Source organism: Falco naumanni, chromosome 11, assembly GCF_017639655.2.
Source record: "Falco naumanni isolate bFalNau1 chromosome 11, bFalNau1.pat, whole genome shotgun sequence".
NCBI lineage: Eukaryota > Metazoa > Chordata > Aves > Falconiformes > Falconidae > Falco > Falco naumanni.
Window position 1 is genome coordinate 33,631,637 of NC_054064.1, and position 19,270 is coordinate 33,650,906.

Here is a 19,270-nt window from a genome sequence, read left to right on the forward strand (position 1 = left end):
CCTGGGGTGAGCTGGCCACCAGCACAAGCAGAGGGGTGGCCCGTAGCATCCTGGAGTGAGCTGGCCACCAGCACAAGCAGAGGGGTGGCCCATAGCATCCTGGGGTGAGCTGGCCACCAGCACAAGCAGAGGGGTGGCCCATAGCATCCTGGGGTGAGCTGGCCACCAGCACAAGCAGAGGGGTGGTCCATGGCACCCTGGGGGTAGCTGGCCACCAGCACAAGCAGAGGGGTGGCCCATAGCATCCTGGGGTGAGCTGGCCACCAGCACAAGCAGAGGGGTGGCCCATAGCATCCTGGGGTGAGCTGGCCACCAGCACAAGCAGAGGGGTGGCCCATAGCATCCTGGGGTGAGCTGGCCACCAGCACAAGCAGAGGGGTGGCCCATAGCATCCTGGGGTGAGCTGGCTACCAGCACAAGCAGAGGGGTGGTCCATGGCACCCTGGGGGTAGCTGGCCACCAGCACAAGCAGAGGGGTGGCCCATAGCATCCTGGGGTGAGCTGGCCACCAGCACAAGCAGAGGGGTGGCCCATAGCATCCTGGGGTGAGCTGGCTACCAGCACAAGCAGAGGGGTGGTCCATGGCACCCTGGGGGTAGCTGGCCACCAGCACAAGCAGAGGGGTGGCCCATAGCATCCTGGGGTGAGCTGGCCACCAGCACAAGCAGAGGGGTGGTCCATGGCACCCTGGGGTGAGCTGGCCACTGGCGCAAGCAGAGTGGGTGACACCGGGTGCCGGTGAAAACAACCTCTCTCAAGTTTTTCCACGTAGGCTTCGGGAATCAGCAGAATCCTGTTCTATTTGCTGACAGTGCTTAGCCCCCTTCCCCAGGACCCCTCTGCTGGGCTCCTGCCACCTCACATGCAGCAGCATGATTGGAAAAATCCCTTTGGGATTAAATTTGACTCGAGATTCTGTAAGGACTTAAAGACTGAAAAGACACCCCCGCCCCCCGGGGCTGTTCCTTTAAGGGATGCTGGGTTTTCCCATGGACTGACTCAGACTGGAAACTCTCCGTGTTTCGCAGCTATCTAGGTCAGGCTCGCTGGCAGCCGCCGATGCTTCTCGCCACGCTCAGCAGCCCTGGCCACAGCAGCAGGCAGAGGGGCCCAGCAGCACATGTCCTGAGGACTGGCAAGGTAAGGACCCCCAGCTCTGCCCAGCTTCCAGCCCGCTCCCCCTGGGTTTAAAGCCAGAAACCCCCAGCCCGCGTTTCTTGGCTGCCACTGGCGTGCCTTAGCCGCTCCTGGCACGCGCTGCCAGTGAAGGTTTCGCACGGTTTGGGCTTGCACGGCTGGGACAGCTTGTTACTTCTTCATTTGCTTTGCATTTCTTTAGTGCTAATGTATGACGAGACTTTTTAAATACAGATATCAAAGATCAGTATCTCTCAACACGGCAGCGGCCTCGTTCTTTCTGGCTTTGGAGTCTGCAAATGCTTGTAAACTGGAAAAAAACGGGAACGTGACTGATCCCCGGAGGAGGCAGAGCCTGCGATCTTGGCTTAGAGCTGGCAGCTGGGCAGATTTATTATGTTTTCAGCTTTTTCATAGAGCACAGGGGGTTTTCCCCCATTTGTTCTAACTTGCAGGCGGTTTGCAGGCAATGAGAGGCCTTTGGGTTCTCTTAGGGGGTCAGGTAATGGGAAGGCACTTGAAATCTGACTCATTATGAATACTTGAACAGTCCTTAAAACAAACGAGGTCAGCTCACGCAGCAGGAGAAATACAAAGGCATTAGCTGCAGCTAGTAGCCTTACTTGGCTGGAACAACAGAATCCTGAAGCTTTCACAGTGGCCTCTGGCTCACCGTGTCCCTCGAGGGAAAACTTGCTTCTAACACCAGAATTTTTATGGGGTTATTTTCATTATTGCTCCCTGAAAAAGAAAACCATGGAGGCGCAGGGCTTTGCTCAGTTTCCAGCACTGTGCAGGTGAACGGGGGTGCAAGGCTATGGTGAGGGTCTGCTCAGCGCCCACCCCACAGCAGCGGGAGCAGCAGCCTGGACCCCCCACAGATGGGATCAGGGTGCTGTGGGCTTGCGGGGAGGCTCTCGCCCCCCCGGCCTTTGGGGGGCTGGGGCATGCCATGCAGGCTGCTCCAAGAGGATGCTTCTCTTGGAAAAGAGCAATTCCCCCACCTCCAGGAGCTGCATTCCCTTGCACCCTGCTGCTCTGTGCCTGGGCTACTGCAAAACCATCCTGGTGCCATACCTGGCACCCCGAGTGCTGTGGGGCTGGTGAGGCTGGGCTTCCCCTCTGGAGGGGGGCTGGCCCTGGTGGCAGCGGAATCCAAAGAGGCTGGGGAGGAAGGCAAAGTGAGCAGGGAAAAATTCAAGCAGGACTGTGGGACGCGGACACAAGTGTGGCTCCTGGGGGAGAGGGGAAGCCCTTGCCTGGGATTTTGGGACTGTCTCGGGGGGGGGAGCACTGCCAGGGAAAGCCATTGCTCGGCTCGGGCAGCACCTGCCGCAGCAAGGGGGTGGGAAAAGTGTATGGAAACAAGGGAAGTTTCTGTCCCATGAAACTGTCTGGTCGGGTCTGAGCATCTCCAGGGATGGAGACTGCAGGGCAACCCCTCTGGCCAGCCGGTCCCGTGCCTGGCCACCTTTAAAGTGATTTTTCTTACTTTTAACTGGAAATGCCTGATTTTAAAGGTAAGCCCATTGCCTCCTGTCCTGTCCCTGGGCACCACTGAGAGGAGTCTGGCTCCCTCATCTCTACTCCCACATCAGACACCTATACCCAAGGATAAGACCCCCCTGAGCCCCCTCCTCTCCAGGCTGAGCAGCTCTCCCAGCCCTGCCTCACATCTCAGGTGCCCCAGACCCTCAGGCATCTCTGTGGCCTTTGCTGGACTCACCCAAGTCCATCCATGTGTCCCTTGTCCTGGGGAGCCCAGCCCTGGACCCAGAACTCCACACGTGCCTCCCCAGAGCCGAGCAGAGGGGCAGGATGGAAACAAGCAGCTTCCCCCTCACCCACCACACCAGACTTCTTGGTGGAAGGCTCTTGGGCTGCTCAGGTGTGATTTCCCTTCTGTAAACCCGTGCTGGTGGCTCCCATCACCTCCTGGTGCTCCGGCCTGTGCTGGGAGCTGGTTGCCAGGAGTGTGTGCTCCATCACCTACCCGGGGAGGTAGGGCCGTCCTGCCTGCGCTCCCCCACACCCTCCCCACCTGGGGTCACCAAAACCTGCATCCATGCACGCAGCCAGATAAGTCAAGGATTGGAGAAGTTTCACAGGGATGAAAACTAAGAAAAATGTCACCAGAGGTAGAAACTTGAGGAAAGTGCCCTCAGGGATGCTCACCAGGGCTGGGCACTGGGCTCTGCTGCCGGGGTGCCTGTTACCCGGCATGCTGAGCCCCGCGTGCTGGCAGGCTCCTTCCCCGGTGCTTCTGCTGCCAGCACAGCCTTGCTTGCCCCCGGGCCCCCAGGCAAAGCCCCGCCAGGCATCCCCATCCCCACCGCCACGGGAGGCCCTGCGCTCCCTGGGGTGACGGCAGAGCTGGCCGTGGTGGGCAGCGGTGCAGCTGGTGGGACCACTCACACCTTCCCTCCCCGCAGACTATGCTGTGCGTGGGCAGCGGCCACAGTCCAGGCCATGGCAGGCTCCGGCGAGGCTTTGGTGATCCACGCCCTGCTCTGCTGCCTGTGCGGAGGTAAGCGGCAGCGTGGCACGGCTCGGCACAGTGTGGCATGGCCACCACGGCATCACCTTTGCTGGCCACCGGAGCAAACACTAGCCCTGCTGCTGGGGTATCGGAGTGGGAGCAGGGAAATTATAAGGCTATGGATTTTGGGGGGAGCATGTCATTAGCGTTGCAGGGGGCTCCCACACCCCACGGCACCCTCTCCCCCCACTCGCACCCTGCAGTGGGCCGTGCCCAGCCGCGCTGAAGCCCGCTGGCACTGCAGCGGCGGTGACAGCAGCACGGCCCTGGCTCTGCGCACACGCAGCCGAGCGCAGCTGCACCCTTTCCGGGAAGGCCAGATCGAGCGATACCGGCTGCGAGCTGGGTTTGCCAGGGCTGGTGCAGAGCCCTCATCTGATAGCGAAGGGCAGTGCGCCTGTGCGGGGGCTGCTGCACTAATCTCGGGGCATCAGAGCTCTCGAGATAACGAGTTATTTCCCTGCAGTCATTTAAACATTAGAGTAAAACCTAAAATGGGTGCAACTAGCTGTTTCCCATGCGAAGGGATGAGTCACCGGGTGCTGGGTCACTGCTGAAGGCGGGGAGGGCGCTGGGGGGCACGGGCAGCCCCCTGCCATGGTGTTCTGCCATGCTGCTGCCTGCATCCCAGCAAAGCAGCCGCCCGTGAGGAGCGGGGCAGCCTGCAGGCATCATCTTCCCCCGTGGGGCACCCACCCAGGGCCACCCTGACCCGGGGGGTGTTGACACAGGTGTTGCAAGCATCGAGTGCTCGGGGCGCGTCTGGATCGAGCCTGCACCCGTGGTGCCGATGGGCTCCAACATCTCCATCAACTGCCTTGCCACCCCTGGCTGCCCCCGTGCAGAGTTCTTCATCTTCCTCAACTACAGCCTCGCTGAGGGTCCCCTGCACCCCGTTAACAGCAGCACCGTCCAGCTCTGGCTGCACGATTTCCAGGAGCCCTTCAGGACCGTTGCCTGCTTCACCCGCTGCCCCAACAGCAAGAGGAGCCAGCTGGTGTGCGGTGCCAACATCCAGGCCGGCTGTGAGTACCCTGCCGTGCGTTTGGGCGACTTCTACTAAGCCACCAGCCTCGAGGAGGTCGGGGAGGGGTTGCAACAGCCTGAGTTTGGCACCCCTCGGGAGGGTGTCCACATGCTCTGCCTGACCTTCCCTCCGCAGACCCTCCAGACCCCCCCAGCAACCTGACTTGCACCATCCGCGAGCACTCGGGGCACCTGGCATGCACGTGGGATAGGGGGCGGCTGACCCACCTGAGCACCCACTACACCCTCCACCTGCGCCGGTAAGGCCCTGGGGCGGGGGGCTGCGGGGTGGGCGATGTGATGAGCAGGACAGGGCCAGAGGGAGCCGGTGCATGGTGTGCAGTCAGGGTGCTGCAGCCGCAAAGCCAGGTGACACCAGGGCTCCTCTGCTGCCGGCAGCTAGGAGTGGGCGTCGTGCCCTAGTTCTAAAGCTCACATCTTCCTGGGCTCCGGCTTGCAAACCGCACATTAAACCACAGGTTTAGCTCTGCAGGACAGACCTTACACGCACAGGGCGCTCAGTGGCCCGGCAAGAATTGCATCACATTACAACGCATTACAGCAATGCATTTTTTGCAGATTTTTGACTCTTTCTAAGCTAAAGGGTGTGCAGAGGGTGCGGCCAGAGGTTTGCACCTACTGCTGCCCAAACCCCAAAACTGAAACTTCAGCAGGGTACAAGTGCCTGAGCCTGAAGCAGATGTGCCGGCTGCTGTGCAGCGTGCCACAGCCCTTCCAACCCAGCCCCGGCTGCTTTCTGTCACATCTGACGCTGAAGCCCCCGTGACACAAGATTGGCACGCTTTCAAAGTTATCTGTTAAAGTAAACGCATTGAATCCTGTCATGCGTAGGCTTTGTGAAGAGAAGTGATTAACTGCCTGCCTAAATCTGCTCGCATTCAAACTTTGAACCATGCAGCCAGAAAGAAATAGGAAAGTTCCTGTCCTATGGTAAAAATGCAAATGCCCTGCAGAAACATCAAGAACCGAAGGAAACTACTTACTAGCTGGCTGGAGGAGTGACAGACTCTGGGTTTGGAGGTGGCTGTGCCCCAGTCGTGAGCCAGGACCCCTTGAGAGCCGGGTTGTCTTTCCAGTGGGTGCCCGATGCCGGGACGGGCTCTGATCAGATCTGCCTTCTGCTTCCCAGCGCAGGGCTGGCCGTGGTGAAGGATGCAGAGGAGAAGGATGCTGAGGAGAAGGGGGAGGAAGAGGAGGTCTTCCCCGCAGGCTCGCCAGTGCCGCTGAGCACACTGCATGGCAGGAGCCGCTACTCAGCATGGGTGCAGGCCAGCAACGCGCTGGGCACCGCCCGCTCAGCCCCTCGGCCTCTCGACCTGCAGGAGCTGGGTACGTCCACCCAGCTGTCCATCCGTGAGCTGCTGGGGCTGTGCATGGCCATACACGCTGCCCTGAAGCATCGCTCTGGGGATGTGGGACCTGTGCAGCTCACACACAGGAGGGCAGCCCCCGTGGTGTGCCAGCACCCCCCACCCCCCCATGCTTTGCTGGTTCTCCCCGCAGTGGTGCCCACCCCACCCCTGGTCGACGGTGCTGAGACGACAGAGACATCACCTCCCACAACCATCATCCACTGGAGAAGGCAGACACTGCTGGAGAACGTGCACTGTGAGGAGCGACACAAAGCCACAGGCACCCCAGCATGGCATGTGAGACAGCCTGGGACCCCCCGAAACCTCCCCACATACAGACCTGTGTGCAGGAGCTGCCTGCTGTTAGGAGACGCACCAGTCCTGGTCTTGCTGGAGACCCCTAAGCACCCACAGGCAATGGGAGGATTTGGGGTCATTCAAAAGCCACCCCTTTGGTTTGGTGCCAGTGGGGGGCACACACCCCTGGCCACCACCAGCCCCTCTTTGCAGGGGCAGGGCAATTAACACTCTCCAACAGAGCAGGCAGCCTTTGGGGCAGGGTTATCTCTGCTTCTTAAGCAAAAGGGCAAAATTCAGAATAACTCTACAAGGACAAGGCAAAAAAACCTCCGGGGATGCCCCAGCGCACACGCACTTCACCGATTGCCCAGTGCACCAGCAGACACAACTATGCTGGGGGCAGCTCCACCCATGTCCCTTTTGGAAACCTCCCTGGGTGCTGACAGGGGCTGAGGCTGGATCCCAGTACCCACCGCAGCCTCCCAAATTGCTGTGGTGTCCAAAGCCCATGCAGCAGTGGTCTGGGAGCTCTCACTGCACCCACCAGCTTGCCCAGTGCATTAGCAGAGGGGACTGTGTGTGCACCGTGTTTTGCAACAGCATCAGTCTCAAAAAGACGTGCTGGAGCCCCACAGGAGGCACAGCAGCGATGGGGACCCCTTGGCAGTCAGTGCCCCGGGGCTTAGCCAGCCCCAGAGAGTCAGAGAACTGCGGAATCGTTGGGGTTGGAAAAGACCTTTAAGACCATCAAGCCCAACCATTAACCCAGCACTGCCAAGCCCACCGCTAACCCATGTCCCTAAGCACCACATCTGTGTGTCTTTTGAACACCTCCAGGGATGGGGACTCCACCACCTCCCCAGGCGGCCTGTGCCAGGGCTTGACAAACCTTTTGGTGCTGGGGAAGGACCTTGCCCATCCCCATCCATGCAGACGAGGAAGGCAGTGACCACCACGTGCTCCCGCTCTGCGCGGGGGGGCTGGCTGGGTCCCGCTTGCCCCTAGCACCCTGCTTCCCTTGCAGGTGGAGCTGTGGGATGGTGCGGCGCAGCACAGGCCCCGCGGGCGGCACGACCTGCAGAGTAACACCCAGTACGTGTTTCAGGTCAGGTGCCGGCTCAGCCCTGCCGACAGCCCCTGGAGCCCCTGGAGCCCCCCCTTCCTCTACACCACCCCTGAGGCAGGTAAGCTCAGCCTCAGCGCTGCTCTCGCTGCATTTTCCCACCCAGCCCTTGAGATGCTCCCCAGGGACCCTGCCTGAGCTCTGGCGCTGCACGGCGCGTCAGCCAGCCACACGCATGTGCGTGGCATGGACGTGGCATGTGCACAGCGTGCACATGGCACGGGAACCTGCACATCCCCGTGCTGCCAGAGGCCACTGCGTGCTGTGGTGGCCTGGGAGGCTGCGCCACCGTCCCAGCGCTGCGGCCGAGAGCTGGGCACTGCCGCAGGCTGGCAGCTCCTCTCACACCCTCCGAGCACTCCTGGCCCCACAGGCAGGGCCTGGGGATTTGGGCAGGCTCCGTGGGAGCTGGAGAGAAACGGGGGGGCTCTGCAGACACGTGGTTTTCCATACAGAAAGAGGGATGGGATATGTTTACCCGTCTTGGGTAGCTTGCTCGCTCCCCAGCAGTGGGAGCACCTCCTGTCCCAGGTGGAAAAGCCACATCACCCGAGGTGTCCCACCAGCCACAAATACCCGTCGTCCTGGGTCACCTTCCCCCTTTGCATCCCAGTTACCGCCCCGTTACCTCGGCCGGCGGCAGGCTGGGATGCCCGAGGAGCAGTGTCCTCCCATCCTGGCTGCAGTGAGGAAGCCGGGGACACGCTCGCCCTACAAAGTGGCACTCGCTGCTGTTTGCAGCCTGGGTGGGAGCCCCAGCCGCTCCCCTTCAGCAGCTCACACCACGTCCCACGCTTCCTCCCGCAGCCCCTGCCACAGCCCCCGATGTCTGGCGTCGCCTGGGCCCGGCGTTCCCGAACGGCAGCCATGAGGTGACGGTCTTGATCAAGGTAACGCCTGTTTTGGTAGCTGCTGTGCCATTTTTGCATGCTCTGCTCCTCCCTGAGAAGAGCACCTGCCAAGAGGCAGCGGATGGCAATGCCCTTCCTAAAGAGGGACCAAAACTGGGGGGAAGGTGAGACCCCAACATGTCCTGGGGGCAAAATCTCTCCATCCTTGCACCATCCATCCATGTGCTGCCCAGCCAAGGGGATGGCTGTCCTGCACTGGGGCAGCTCAGCACTGGACCTCACGCCCATCCCCACTGGGCTGTCTTTCTCACTGTTCACAGCCCCTGTCACCCCAGGATGCCAGAGGGAGGATCCTGGGCTACACCGTGGCTGCCGAGAGCCCCTGGGGAACGCTGCTCCTCTGCAACACCTCCAGCACGGCGTGCAGCATCCTGGTGCCCCCGGGAGCCCGCACCCTCCGCATCACAGCATACAATTCCAAGGGGGCTTCCAGCCCGGCCAGCATCACCCTCAGCCAGGGAGCTGGCAGTCAGGAAGGTAGGATCTCACACATGCCAACTGCCGCTTTCGTCAGGATTGCAGGGGGAAAATGCTGCCTGGTGCACGCATGGCTTTAAAGGAAGGGGAAAGCCCCGGCAGTGTGCTACCCACCAGGGAGGAACATGATAACCTCCAGACGAGGCCAGCATCCCCCGGAGACAGAGATGCTCCACAGCCACATAACTCAGCCCTTGGCCTCTGAAGGCAGCAGTGACAAGCTTAAAAATAAGTTTGTCCAGCCCACGCTGGCTGGCAGGACGGTGCTGTGCAGCAGGCTCGGCACAAGGGTGCTCCCCTGCTCCGCGCTCCCCAAAATAGCTCCGGCTGCCTCTGCCAGGGGGAGCCCTGGCTGGGAGCTGGGTCCTTGCAAACAGAAAGGGAGGGAAAAGAAATCCTTCCCTGGCCACCGTGGGTTCCCTCCAACACAGGCTGTGGTTTTCCCCACAACCACGCTTTCCTGTTTCTGAAAAATGTCTCTTTTAATGAGCAACAGGAGGGGAAAGTCCCATTCAAATTGAGGACAAATATATGACTAAAAAGAAACTAAGAGAAATAAGGTGGAAAAATTTCTCTAATCTCCCATACTTATCAGAATCACACGCCTTTCTTGTAAGAAGTGACAGGTAGAGCGTTTCAGATGGAACATGGCAAAGCCGAAGATATGCTTTGTGATACATGTGTGTGAGCACAGAGGTATCTGGGTGAGCAGAGAGAACAGGAGTTAGCAGGGCTCACCGAGGGAGCTGAGCTGGACCTGAGAGGGGAAAGGGATAAACCCAGCCTCACCAGAAAGAAGCTTCGGGGCAGGACACCAATGTCTGGGGGACAGTGTGCCAGCGAGGTCCTTCGGTCTGCTGTCCCAGGGGAGGCAGGGGATGGAGATGCACGTGGCAGTGAAGACACAGGGGTTATTGGTGTATTAGAAACCATGGAAGCATCTGAGAATGGTCACATAAGAAATGGGGCTTCTGCCCTAAATGGGGGGGATGGGGAGTCCAGCTGAAGCACACCTACAGCGGGTAAGCAGCACAGGGAAGCTGGAAACAAGCCAGAATTTTGCATTCCCTCATCAGTCCTTACTTTCAGAAAAGACATTTTGCCGGGGCTTGGCTGACCCTGCCAAGTCTCCTGCTTTTTGGCCGAGGTCGGGTGACAGACCCCTTTCCGTCTCTCTCGGCAGAGTTCCCAGCCCCGGTGGCCGTGGAGGTTAAGCCCGACAACCTGAGCAGGGTCTTGGTGGCCTGGCAGCCCTCACCCCGCAGCAGCAGGTCCCCGCTCTGGTTCATCGTGGAGGGGGTTTCCACCACCTGGTATGGCTGGGAGGAACAGTATTTTTGGAAGAAAGTCCCACACCAGGAAACACACACATACATCCAAGGTAAGATATTCCAGGAGTCCTTTTGCTGTTTGGTGCAGTTCATCAGGGTATTATAAAGCCAAAATATATTATAAAGGCAGAGTTTCATTTGAAATTAAGCCCCTGCCCACTTGTTTTTGGCAAGTGGGACAATGAAGAGCCCGTAGGGAGCAAGGAGGAGCGAAGCAATAGGAGACACAAGGGCAGTCGGTGGGATCTGGTCCCCCAGGCGAAGGTCACAAGGAAAGAAGGGACAGGGTAAGAGAATGAAGTGACAAGTGAGCTGGCAGGCAGGGGAGCCACAGCAGACCTGCAGGGCCTGCCCAAGCGCAGAAGATGCACGCGTGTGCTTAAAGGGTGAAGGGGAGAAGGTACCGCACTTGGTGCACCAAGGCTGAGGTTTCAGCACCCCTCCTCCCGGCGGGGCCAACCTGCACAGCCTGAGCACCCCGGGCCCGTCCTGCTCCCCACATCGGTTCTGGTCTTTACTGGGTTTGGGTACTCCCTAGCCTTCGCTCTGCCACGGGGTTTTTTAGGAGCAGCTCATGCAGCGGCTTTCCCCAGGGGAGGCGTGTGGTGGGCTCGGAGCCGGACAACCCCACACACCTCCACCCACTTCCACCACTCAGCAACAAGCCCCTGAGCAAGCCTAGAGCTCTGACAGCAGCTGACAAACACATTTTTAAAAGCAAATCTTGCTTCTTTCCAGCAAAAGCAGTAGCAGGAGGTCACATCAACGTGTCAGTATACGCAGTCTACCCCGATGGAGTCAGCAGACCGAGCTCTGGCCAAGGTAAGCCCCGCTGGGTGGAGAAGCTGCCGCGTGCTGCAGCAGAGCTCAGCTTGATGTTTCATCCTCAGGGTTCTCACCACCTGCCGGTTTTGTAGAATTACTTTGTTCTAGAAACAAGATGTAAACCCCTCCCGCATTGACCAGATAAAAATGGGGCTCTAGATAGAAACCAGCTGGCTGCAGGACATGAAAAATAGAGATTTTTATCAATGGATCTGTATGAAAAACCTTCTCTAGCTGATCTCTGCTCCTGCACACAGACCTCACGCACATGAGAGCCACATCTTACTTCACAAGACACACCAGTGGAGGCATTCTCCCTTTTTGTGATAGAAAGGATGACGTTCCTGCTTTGCACATCTGACAATAGAGTGTCACAGATAAACCAAAACGTAAAAACCAACTTAACAGAGACGGGCTGGCCAAGCTGCAGCCTGACCCTTTCTTACCTGGGGCGGGAAGCAAGCAGGCTTCAGTTCTGGACACTGTTTTAGATAAGAGCATGGGCCAATTTACAAAGGAAAATAAGGATCGTCATCATCTCCTGCACTGCACGTGTCGGCTTTGGCTGTCCTCAAGAGCTGAGCACATTATGCTCCCTGAGCTGTCCCATCCCTCTGCTGGTCCTCACCCACATGGGCCGGGATAACCCACCCACAACTCAGCATCTCAGCTGAGGACACTGTCCAGCACCACCGTACATGCTCCATGGGCACCACAGACAAAGCCCCCACAGTGCTGGGGGCCACACACAGCAGCCAGCAGTGGCCCAATAGGGTCACAGAGGCAAGGGAGGGCTGAGGTCAAGTCACAAAGTCAACCCACAGGCCAGGGTTTGGATCTCCAGAGCTCCTCCAGCACAGCCCAGACAGGGGTTGAAGGCCCAGGCTGAGCTTTAATAGGGCTGCGGGCAGGTGTGGGGGTGGGGGTCCCAGGTGATACTGCTCAGGGCCATCAGGACCCGTTAGTGCCCTGGGTGCCCTGTCAGAGCTGGCTGCAGCTGCAGGCAACCACAACACCTGAGGATGCCGTCAGTTCACCCTCCCGTGCTGTGAGGCAATTTCAGATGAGTTATTCAAAGCTGCCCAGATACTTTCCCTACAAGCCAGCTCTGTGTTTCTGGTTGGCATCCCTCGTGGCTTTGGGAAGGGCAGTTAGTCAATTTTTTCCCCAAGAAATGGAAACAGGTATACCTGACTGGTTCATCCCAGGCTGTTCATGGCTGTTAGCCGTTATCCTCATGGACACGCCGACAGCCTCCGGCTCTAGGTGGGTCAGGGTTTGGGCACCTCCAGCTCTGGTGACATGAATCTCCAGGGTCCAGATCCTCAAGTGGGATCAAACCTCAGCAGCAGGTCTCCACCTGCGTGCAAGAGGGAAGAGCTGGGGGTCAAAAGGAGGATGCTCCTTGGCTTGGAGCAAATGGCCTAGAAACATGATAAATGCTTAAAAACAGAGACTTCATCCCTAGCAGTTGCAGAGACTCCTTTAACGAAGCTTGGGGGGTTCATGTGGGGAAGTACCAACGTGAGGCAGCAATGAAACTCGTGTCTATGGCAGGGTTTGCTTCCAAAGCAACACGGCCCACAGCTGACACCCACAGGGAACTCCTCCAACTCGGCCCCACAGCTTGAACCTTGTTCTTCGGCTTAGATTGAGCCCATCCATCGTCAGTAAGGCATTACTGTAATCATACTACATTTTTTTAAAATTTATATAAGTTCGTTGTGCAAGTGATACCTGCCCCCCCCCCAGCTGCTGGATGCCCAGGCTGCAGAATAACGTGCTCCATCACTCTCCTTCCACAACCCCGTACCTCCGAAGTGCTTTGCAGCGTCTGCAGCACGCTCCAGTCTGCAAACCCTCTGCTTAGGGAACCGCGTTGTCTGAGCTCCAGGAGCTCTCCTAGGAGATGCATGTGCTTCAGACGCACAAATCAGAGACAGGACTTTCTCAATACCTGGCTGAAATTAGGTGGCCCATGTTGTTTAGGACATTATAATATATCTATTATGTATTATGGATATATGATGCTGGATATCCTTAATTGTCTTGGCCAGTTGAAGCCCCGTGATGTAGATGCGGATGCTAGCTGCTGTTGTTATTACTGCTGGTCCTCTGCTGCCCTGGGAAGATGTTTAGCTTGAGCCTGGTGATGGCCCCACTCTGGGGGAGGTGGCTTCTCATCCCTGCCCTGCTGGGACAGCTGGCTTTTGGGGACAGAGAGGCAAACATGGGGAGCAGCAGGGTTTTTCCTAAAGCAGCCAGCCAGAAACTGCAGGGTACAGAGGAGTTTTCAATGTGGAAATGAGGGGTTTCATAAAACACCTGGGTCCTTGTACTTCTAAAGATGCACTGGCGTGTCTGCCCTTCCCCAATTTCTTGGCTGTCTTGGGAAAATCCTGCTGCCAGTGTGAGCTGTGCTTGCATAGGTGACTCTACAAAAGGGATCCTTTACGTTGCCAGCTGCTCTGGGGGCATTTCCCTTCCTTCAAACACAACGTGGATCCGCTGCCACATCAGCAGCAACGCTCACCGCCGTTGAAAGACAGAGCACAATCATAGGGAGCAGGGCTGGAAAGGACGATTTGACAATTACCTGAGCCCATGGCAAGATCAGCTGTATTGCTTCTGTCCCTGACAGATGTTTGCTGAGACTGCTCTTGTATTCCGAGGAAAAGGCAGCCTCCCCTGGTGCTCCTCAGCCTTGCTGCTAGAGCAGTTTTTCTCCTTCGCCACCTGCGCTTTAACTGCTGCAGTCCAAGGTGACAACTCTCGTCCTGCTCACGGTGAAAGGGGACTGGCTGCCCTCCTTGTCCTTGCACCAGCGCTCGCTTCCCACCCCGGCGTGCCTCCCCACTGCGTCCTCTGCCCGGGATGCTCCGGCTCAGCACAGCATCCCAACCACAAGCGTGCACACTGTGCACATCCCAGCAGAGCCCCTTTTTCTTGCCAGGCGGCCCCAGGCACAGCAGATGGCTCCAGCTGAGGTCTGACTGCGTGTCAGCATGGCTCCTTCCCTCTCCAGCCAGCCGTGCTGCTCACCCTGGCCCGGGGTGGTGGCCGGGACCCGGGCAGGGACATGACCCCAGGGAGATGCAGTGGGTGGCTTGTCCTGACCACAGAGCTGTGGTTCTGCTCCAGGCTCAGGCCAACACAGGGTGAGATCACCCTTGCCCTGGACCCTCACCCCTTGTCTGTAGCAGCAACAGCACCATGTATTTGTTAAGAAGAGATCCCAAGGGAATGCCTGAATTTGGCCGGGAAGAAAGCTTGCTGCTTATTTTGGCAAAAATATGCTTCTTGCCATGGCAGGGTCTTGAGCTGCAGACCTTCCCTTGCCGCACAGCCCGTCACACCACAGGTATCGTCAGAATACTCAGTCCCACGGTGCTCAGACACCTGGGGGTACAATCTGTAGGTGCTCAGGAAAAATGGTGTACAGTCCCTCAGGAAGGCAAAATTCTTGTTGCAGGTGCTGAGGGGAGCGATGTGCATGGATGCTTTGTAATTGGGGTTATGTGTTCATCAGCATCTCGTTTAATTGGCTCTCTGAGAAATAGGAAATGGTGTAGAGTCCAGCCAGAGGTGGAGTTACCAATTGCTTTAGGGGGCTTTATTTTTCTCACTATACCATTATTTATTTTTCTAAGTGTTATTGACAAAATAAAAACAAGCCATAGCTTCTGTATCACCTGCTGCCCTCTAAATGAAGTTTCCGACATTTTTTTCCTCTCTCTGTTGAAGTCCCTGCAGAGGACCAGCTCCTGGGCAGCACCTCCAGTGAGATCTCCCACGGTAAGCAGACAGGAGCTCAAACTGGGTAAGCCCGACTTTCGCCTTGCACAGAACCAGGGGTTCTAGCCTGAGCAGCGCCTGCCGCATCTGGCGATGGGGACGCAAAAGTTCCCTTGCACTTTGGAGAGGTCAGAGCCAGAAAAGCATCTTTTCACCTGGTGGGGACATGAGCCACAGGGCAGGAAAGGCTGCGGTGCTCTCAGGGATGAATTGTACCCTTGTAATGCGTGCCTTAAGTTCTGCTTGTTTATGAGACTTGTAGTATAACGTACATTACAACAAGTAGGAGAGAAGCAAACCAGGCAAATACAAGATGATGTTGACGTATAAGACCACAGCGATAGACTGTTTCCATCTCGCAGTTGGAAGCAGAAACTCATTTAAGCATTTCCCATCCATTTTTTCTAACTCTGGTTATGCTCTGCTTTGCACATCTTCTGGTAAAGCGCACGTTACCATCTGCTGCAGCACTTAAAGCAAAAGCAAAGCGAATGTAAGCCAAAGAATTCAGTTCAGCGACTCTGGAAAGTAAGGCCATGTAGGAAATGGCTGAAGGCAGCGAGCGCTCCTCTCCGAGATAGCACGGCATGGTGGGGCAGCATGTTTGGTTTTGCTTTTCTCGTGGCTTTGCTGCAGGAACAGAGGAGCCAAAGGGTAGGGGAAACACTGGCGGCCGCTCGAGCAGAGGTGTGTGCTTCCCAGCGAAAGCCCGGAGCAGGGCACTCGTTGATGGCTTTCCTCCCTGTCCTTCCCAGATGGTGACATTGGAGTGCTCCTGGGACTGGGCATCAGCGTGGTCACACTGTCGGTTGTTTTTGTAATCCTGATGTCTAAAAAATCAGCCAGAAAAAGGTACAGTTTTCTCCCCCACAATTTTTTCCTTATTTCCCTCCTACTTTTCTTCCAGAATATTTCAAACCTAACTGCAGGACCCAGCCCTTTTCCCTGCAGCCTGCTCTTACTGAAGCCAGCTTCACCCATTGACCAGGTTGCTGTGTGAAAAGGCATTTGTGTGCTCTCCAGTAAGGCAGAGACCAACAAAAAAAGTCAGAAAATCATTCCTCTGGAAAGGCCAGCCTTAGGGACACATGGGATTATTACAGAGATGTAAGGGCAGGGGATAGAAAAGCACCCTCCGCAGATAAGTTTTATCCTAGGACTTGTTCCTGCCAGTTTTGCCTGAAGCCCCTCACTCCCGGACCAGGAGGGGCAGGCAGAGACTGGAGAGCGGAGCAGCTGGAAAACTCAACGGGGAGAACCTTAATACTGTTTTTTTAATACTGACTGCTGTTTGCTAGGCACCCCCACAAACCAGCGCTCATCTATCCCTGTTTGCCATTTAACTGGAACAGGGATGTCCAGGAATCCCAGGCACTGCTGTCCCTGGCACAAATCCAGGGTGACCTCTGTGGCACAGAGCTAATGGTTGGATCTTCCCAACAAAACAAATCAAAAAAATAGTGGACAGGAGACCTGGGGGTTGAGGATGTCAAAGGTTCCTGAACCCAGCCTAATCCTTCTATTCTTGGTGTAATTGTGGAACACGGGCATTTCAGCAGCAACAGGGACTGCCTGTTTTCCCGGGAGCACAGCAATGCACCAGAATGCCAGCAAAGCTCAGCAAAATTAAAATCTCTCACAAAAGATTTTAATTTCTGCGGCAGTTTTGGCTGTAGGAAAATCAACGTGCATCACTGCTGTGTGTCCAGTTCCATCAGCTCAGGGCACACATGCTGCCTCTGGTCCCTGCACACAGCTTGGTCCTCCCCTCACCCCCCAGTTCAGCAACATTTTCGTGCACAGACAAGTTTGACCTAAGGGATTTACCTAGAGTAGCTTGCAGGGCTGCTCGGCAAACCCGGGGGGATGATGTTGGAAGATGAAAAGCTGGAGTTCCGATGGGGAACTCCCATCGCTATGGGGCAAACCTGGGGCTTCCGAGCCTCCCGTGAAGGGTGGATGTGCTGCTTCTGCAGTTTCCTCCCGCGTGAGGAAAAAGTGACTAATAAAATGGACTAACAGCTTGGCTTTTTGGTTTTGTTTTGTTTTCTTTTCTTTTTGGTAAAGAATTAACGCCACTGTTGTGTCGCTCTTGCCGAAATGGCTGTCCGAAGACTTTCCCCACATGGAAAACAGCAGCGTGGTAAAGGCACTGCAGGTAACCGCCCCAGCACCTCCCAGCTCTTCTTCACTTGTCTCCCCTTAGAGGAAAGCTGGCTCCAGAGCTGTGACAAACATGGCTGGGAAGAGGATTAAGCTCTAACGGACCAGGAGCTGATCAGGAAGCATTCCCCAGGCATTTGCAAGGTGCCCGGGAGCCTGGTTTAGCCGAGGTCTTTAAACCTTGCTTCAGTGCGCTCCTTACTCGGTGGGCACAGCTGACTCAAGCTGCCCGTGAAGTGCACGCAGAAGCGTGGAGATGGGCATGGCTGCTCCCCGCCTTCTCTCGTCCCCCTCGCTGCGGTCTCCTTTGCAGGGGAGGTTGGATGAGAGGTGGGAAGGAAGATGGGACAAAGGCAAGAAGTCCTCGCCCCACTTCCTCCTTGGGATGCTCTAGTGAAGCTCTCCCGTTGGTAAACTTGCCACTTTGTTACTACACTCACAATTTTTTTCCAGGAAAAGAGTGATTCCATGAGTGACAGTTTCTACGAGCCGTTCTTGGACAGCAGTGACCCCATGGTTACGGAGATCGAGGAGGTCCCAGTGCACGAGGAGGACAGGAACATGGTCACAAGGAGGAAGCCCAGCAGAGAGGTCCCCGAGGACGGGCAGCACCCGGGGAGCACAGCACCAGCCAATATCGTGACTCCGGAGCAGATCAGTGACTACAAACCTCAGGTGTCTGACGGGAACCCGCTGGGGTACGTAGCTGCCAACATTTACCCCTCGCAGCCCCCTGCAGCCCTCCCAGAACCAGAGATGAACACCTTCTTCAGGGACTACACCAGCCCCGTCCCCAACCTGTGGGATGGGGAGGGAGGGGAGCACCCCATCTGTCTTCTGGAGAAGATCAACCTCATCTTAAACAGCAGCCGGAGCGGGCAAAGCCACGTGTTCGACTCAGCCCAGGGGGGACACGGCTCCCTCCCGGGGCACCAGTGGGGGCTTGCGCCGGCGGGTGACATTCAAGAGCAAATGCTGGTCCCTGACGAGCTGGTCTCCTGCCTGAGAGCCATGAACGGGGAGCCGGTGGATATCAAGACCTGCTTTCCACAAAGCATCGGGAGGTCATTTTGAGAGAAGCTGTAGTCACAATTAAAAACTCAAAGTGATGACCATGGCACGCGTCAGCCTTTGAGACTGCAAACAGCAGAACTGGAGCAAAATGCCAAATCTGAAATCTGCCCTCTTGATCGACTACGAATTCTTGTGGCTGCTTGGAAACTTTTGGCCAGTAAATCACAATTTTAAACTTACCTCATATTTTCACAAGAAAAAAACCTGTAAAACTTGGATTCCCGTAAGAACCAAAATACAGAGCAAGCAATTTTTGCAGGATGCGGTATGCTTCCACGATTACTCCAAGTCATCCTCTTGCTAAATGCTTGGAGCATTTCATCCCTGCAGCTGGTGGCAGTCAAGATGGATAAAATGACCCCTCAGACATCCTGATGGGAGTGTGTAGAATAGCTTGGGCTCACTCCTAAGGAGGAGGCACTGCGCCAAGGAGGATTTCTATATCACACAGCATACATGAGCACCAAGAACGTGAAACCTTTTCTGTATGACAGAATAACCCGATTTCATCTTCCCTCCCATTCAATAATAAAACCCACATCAGGTAAGAACAAGCCTTCACCACCCGCCAGGCTGATTTAAAACCTCTCCCTAAACTGGTTGCTGGTCAGATTCTTCGCTTTGGGTGAGGTATTTACCAGCTCACGGCAGCTTGTCGGTGCCTCAGCCTTGCTGCGTGAAGCATAGTGTGGCACAGCGAAATGGCATTTATTAGGCACATGACAGGGAATTCGGATCTTCTGACATCCAGAATATGAAATACAGGAGTCTTCTTCCTGCTCAGCGGTTGTGAAATCATTTACAAGTTTTCCTGGGACTTACAAAATGTTGCCAAAGCAACCAGAACCTCCCTGGAAACGTGAGGTTGGATTATCTATTCACGGATTACCCACACCTTTTTAAGGAAATGCTCCAGGTTTTTTAAAGGAATACAAGCATAAAAGAAGTGTACAATGCTCTGTAAAACACCGAGCACCCAGCACTCCCTGCGAGGTTTGCTCTGCCGGGCCTTTTCTCCTACCTCTTACACCCCAGCAGAGACTGGGTTTGGCCTGGAGCTGCAGCCAGTGGAGGTGACACTGTGTGTGGCTGGGGTGGGGAGGGGCGCTGGTGCCAGAGCTGCACACCCGTGCATGCCAGTATACACCCATGCATGGCCATCCACACTCGGTGCATGCCAGCGCACACCCAGTGCA

At 56.5% G+C, this 19,270-nt stretch overlaps 1 protein-coding gene across 3 annotated transcripts; it reads left to right on the forward strand.

The window, feature by feature from the left end:
- The first annotated feature begins 740 nt into the window (after nucleotides 1-740).
- IL23R (interleukin 23 receptor) lies at nucleotides 741-18,289 on the forward strand. 3 transcript variants are annotated; one of them, XM_040611022.1, is made up of 15 exons: nucleotides 741-1,140; nucleotides 3,570-3,664; nucleotides 4,547-4,701; nucleotides 4,839-4,962; nucleotides 5,853-6,052; nucleotides 6,227-6,372; nucleotides 7,400-7,559; nucleotides 8,306-8,388; nucleotides 8,670-8,886; nucleotides 10,070-10,267; nucleotides 10,956-11,039; nucleotides 14,787-14,837; nucleotides 15,593-15,689; nucleotides 16,905-16,995; nucleotides 17,454-18,289. In XM_040611022.1, exons 1-15 carry the CDS (start codon nucleotides 1,060-1,062, stop codon nucleotides 18,072-18,074), a joined length of 2,403 nt encoding a protein of 800 aa, XP_040466956.1. In that variant the 5' UTR covers nucleotides 741-1,059; the 3' UTR covers nucleotides 18,075-18,289. The 3 variants fall into 3 exon arrangements, with proteins under 3 accessions (XP_040466956.1, XP_040466955.1, XP_040466957.1); XM_040611021.1 differs by having other exon boundaries at nucleotides 1,037-1,140; nucleotides 4,408-4,701; XM_040611023.1 differs by lacking the exons at nucleotides 16,905-16,995; nucleotides 17,454-18,289 and adding an exon at nucleotides 15,745-16,277 and having other exon boundaries at nucleotides 1,037-1,140; nucleotides 4,408-4,701; nucleotides 15,593-15,645.
- The last annotated feature ends 981 nt before the right edge of the window (nucleotides 18,290-19,270 follow it).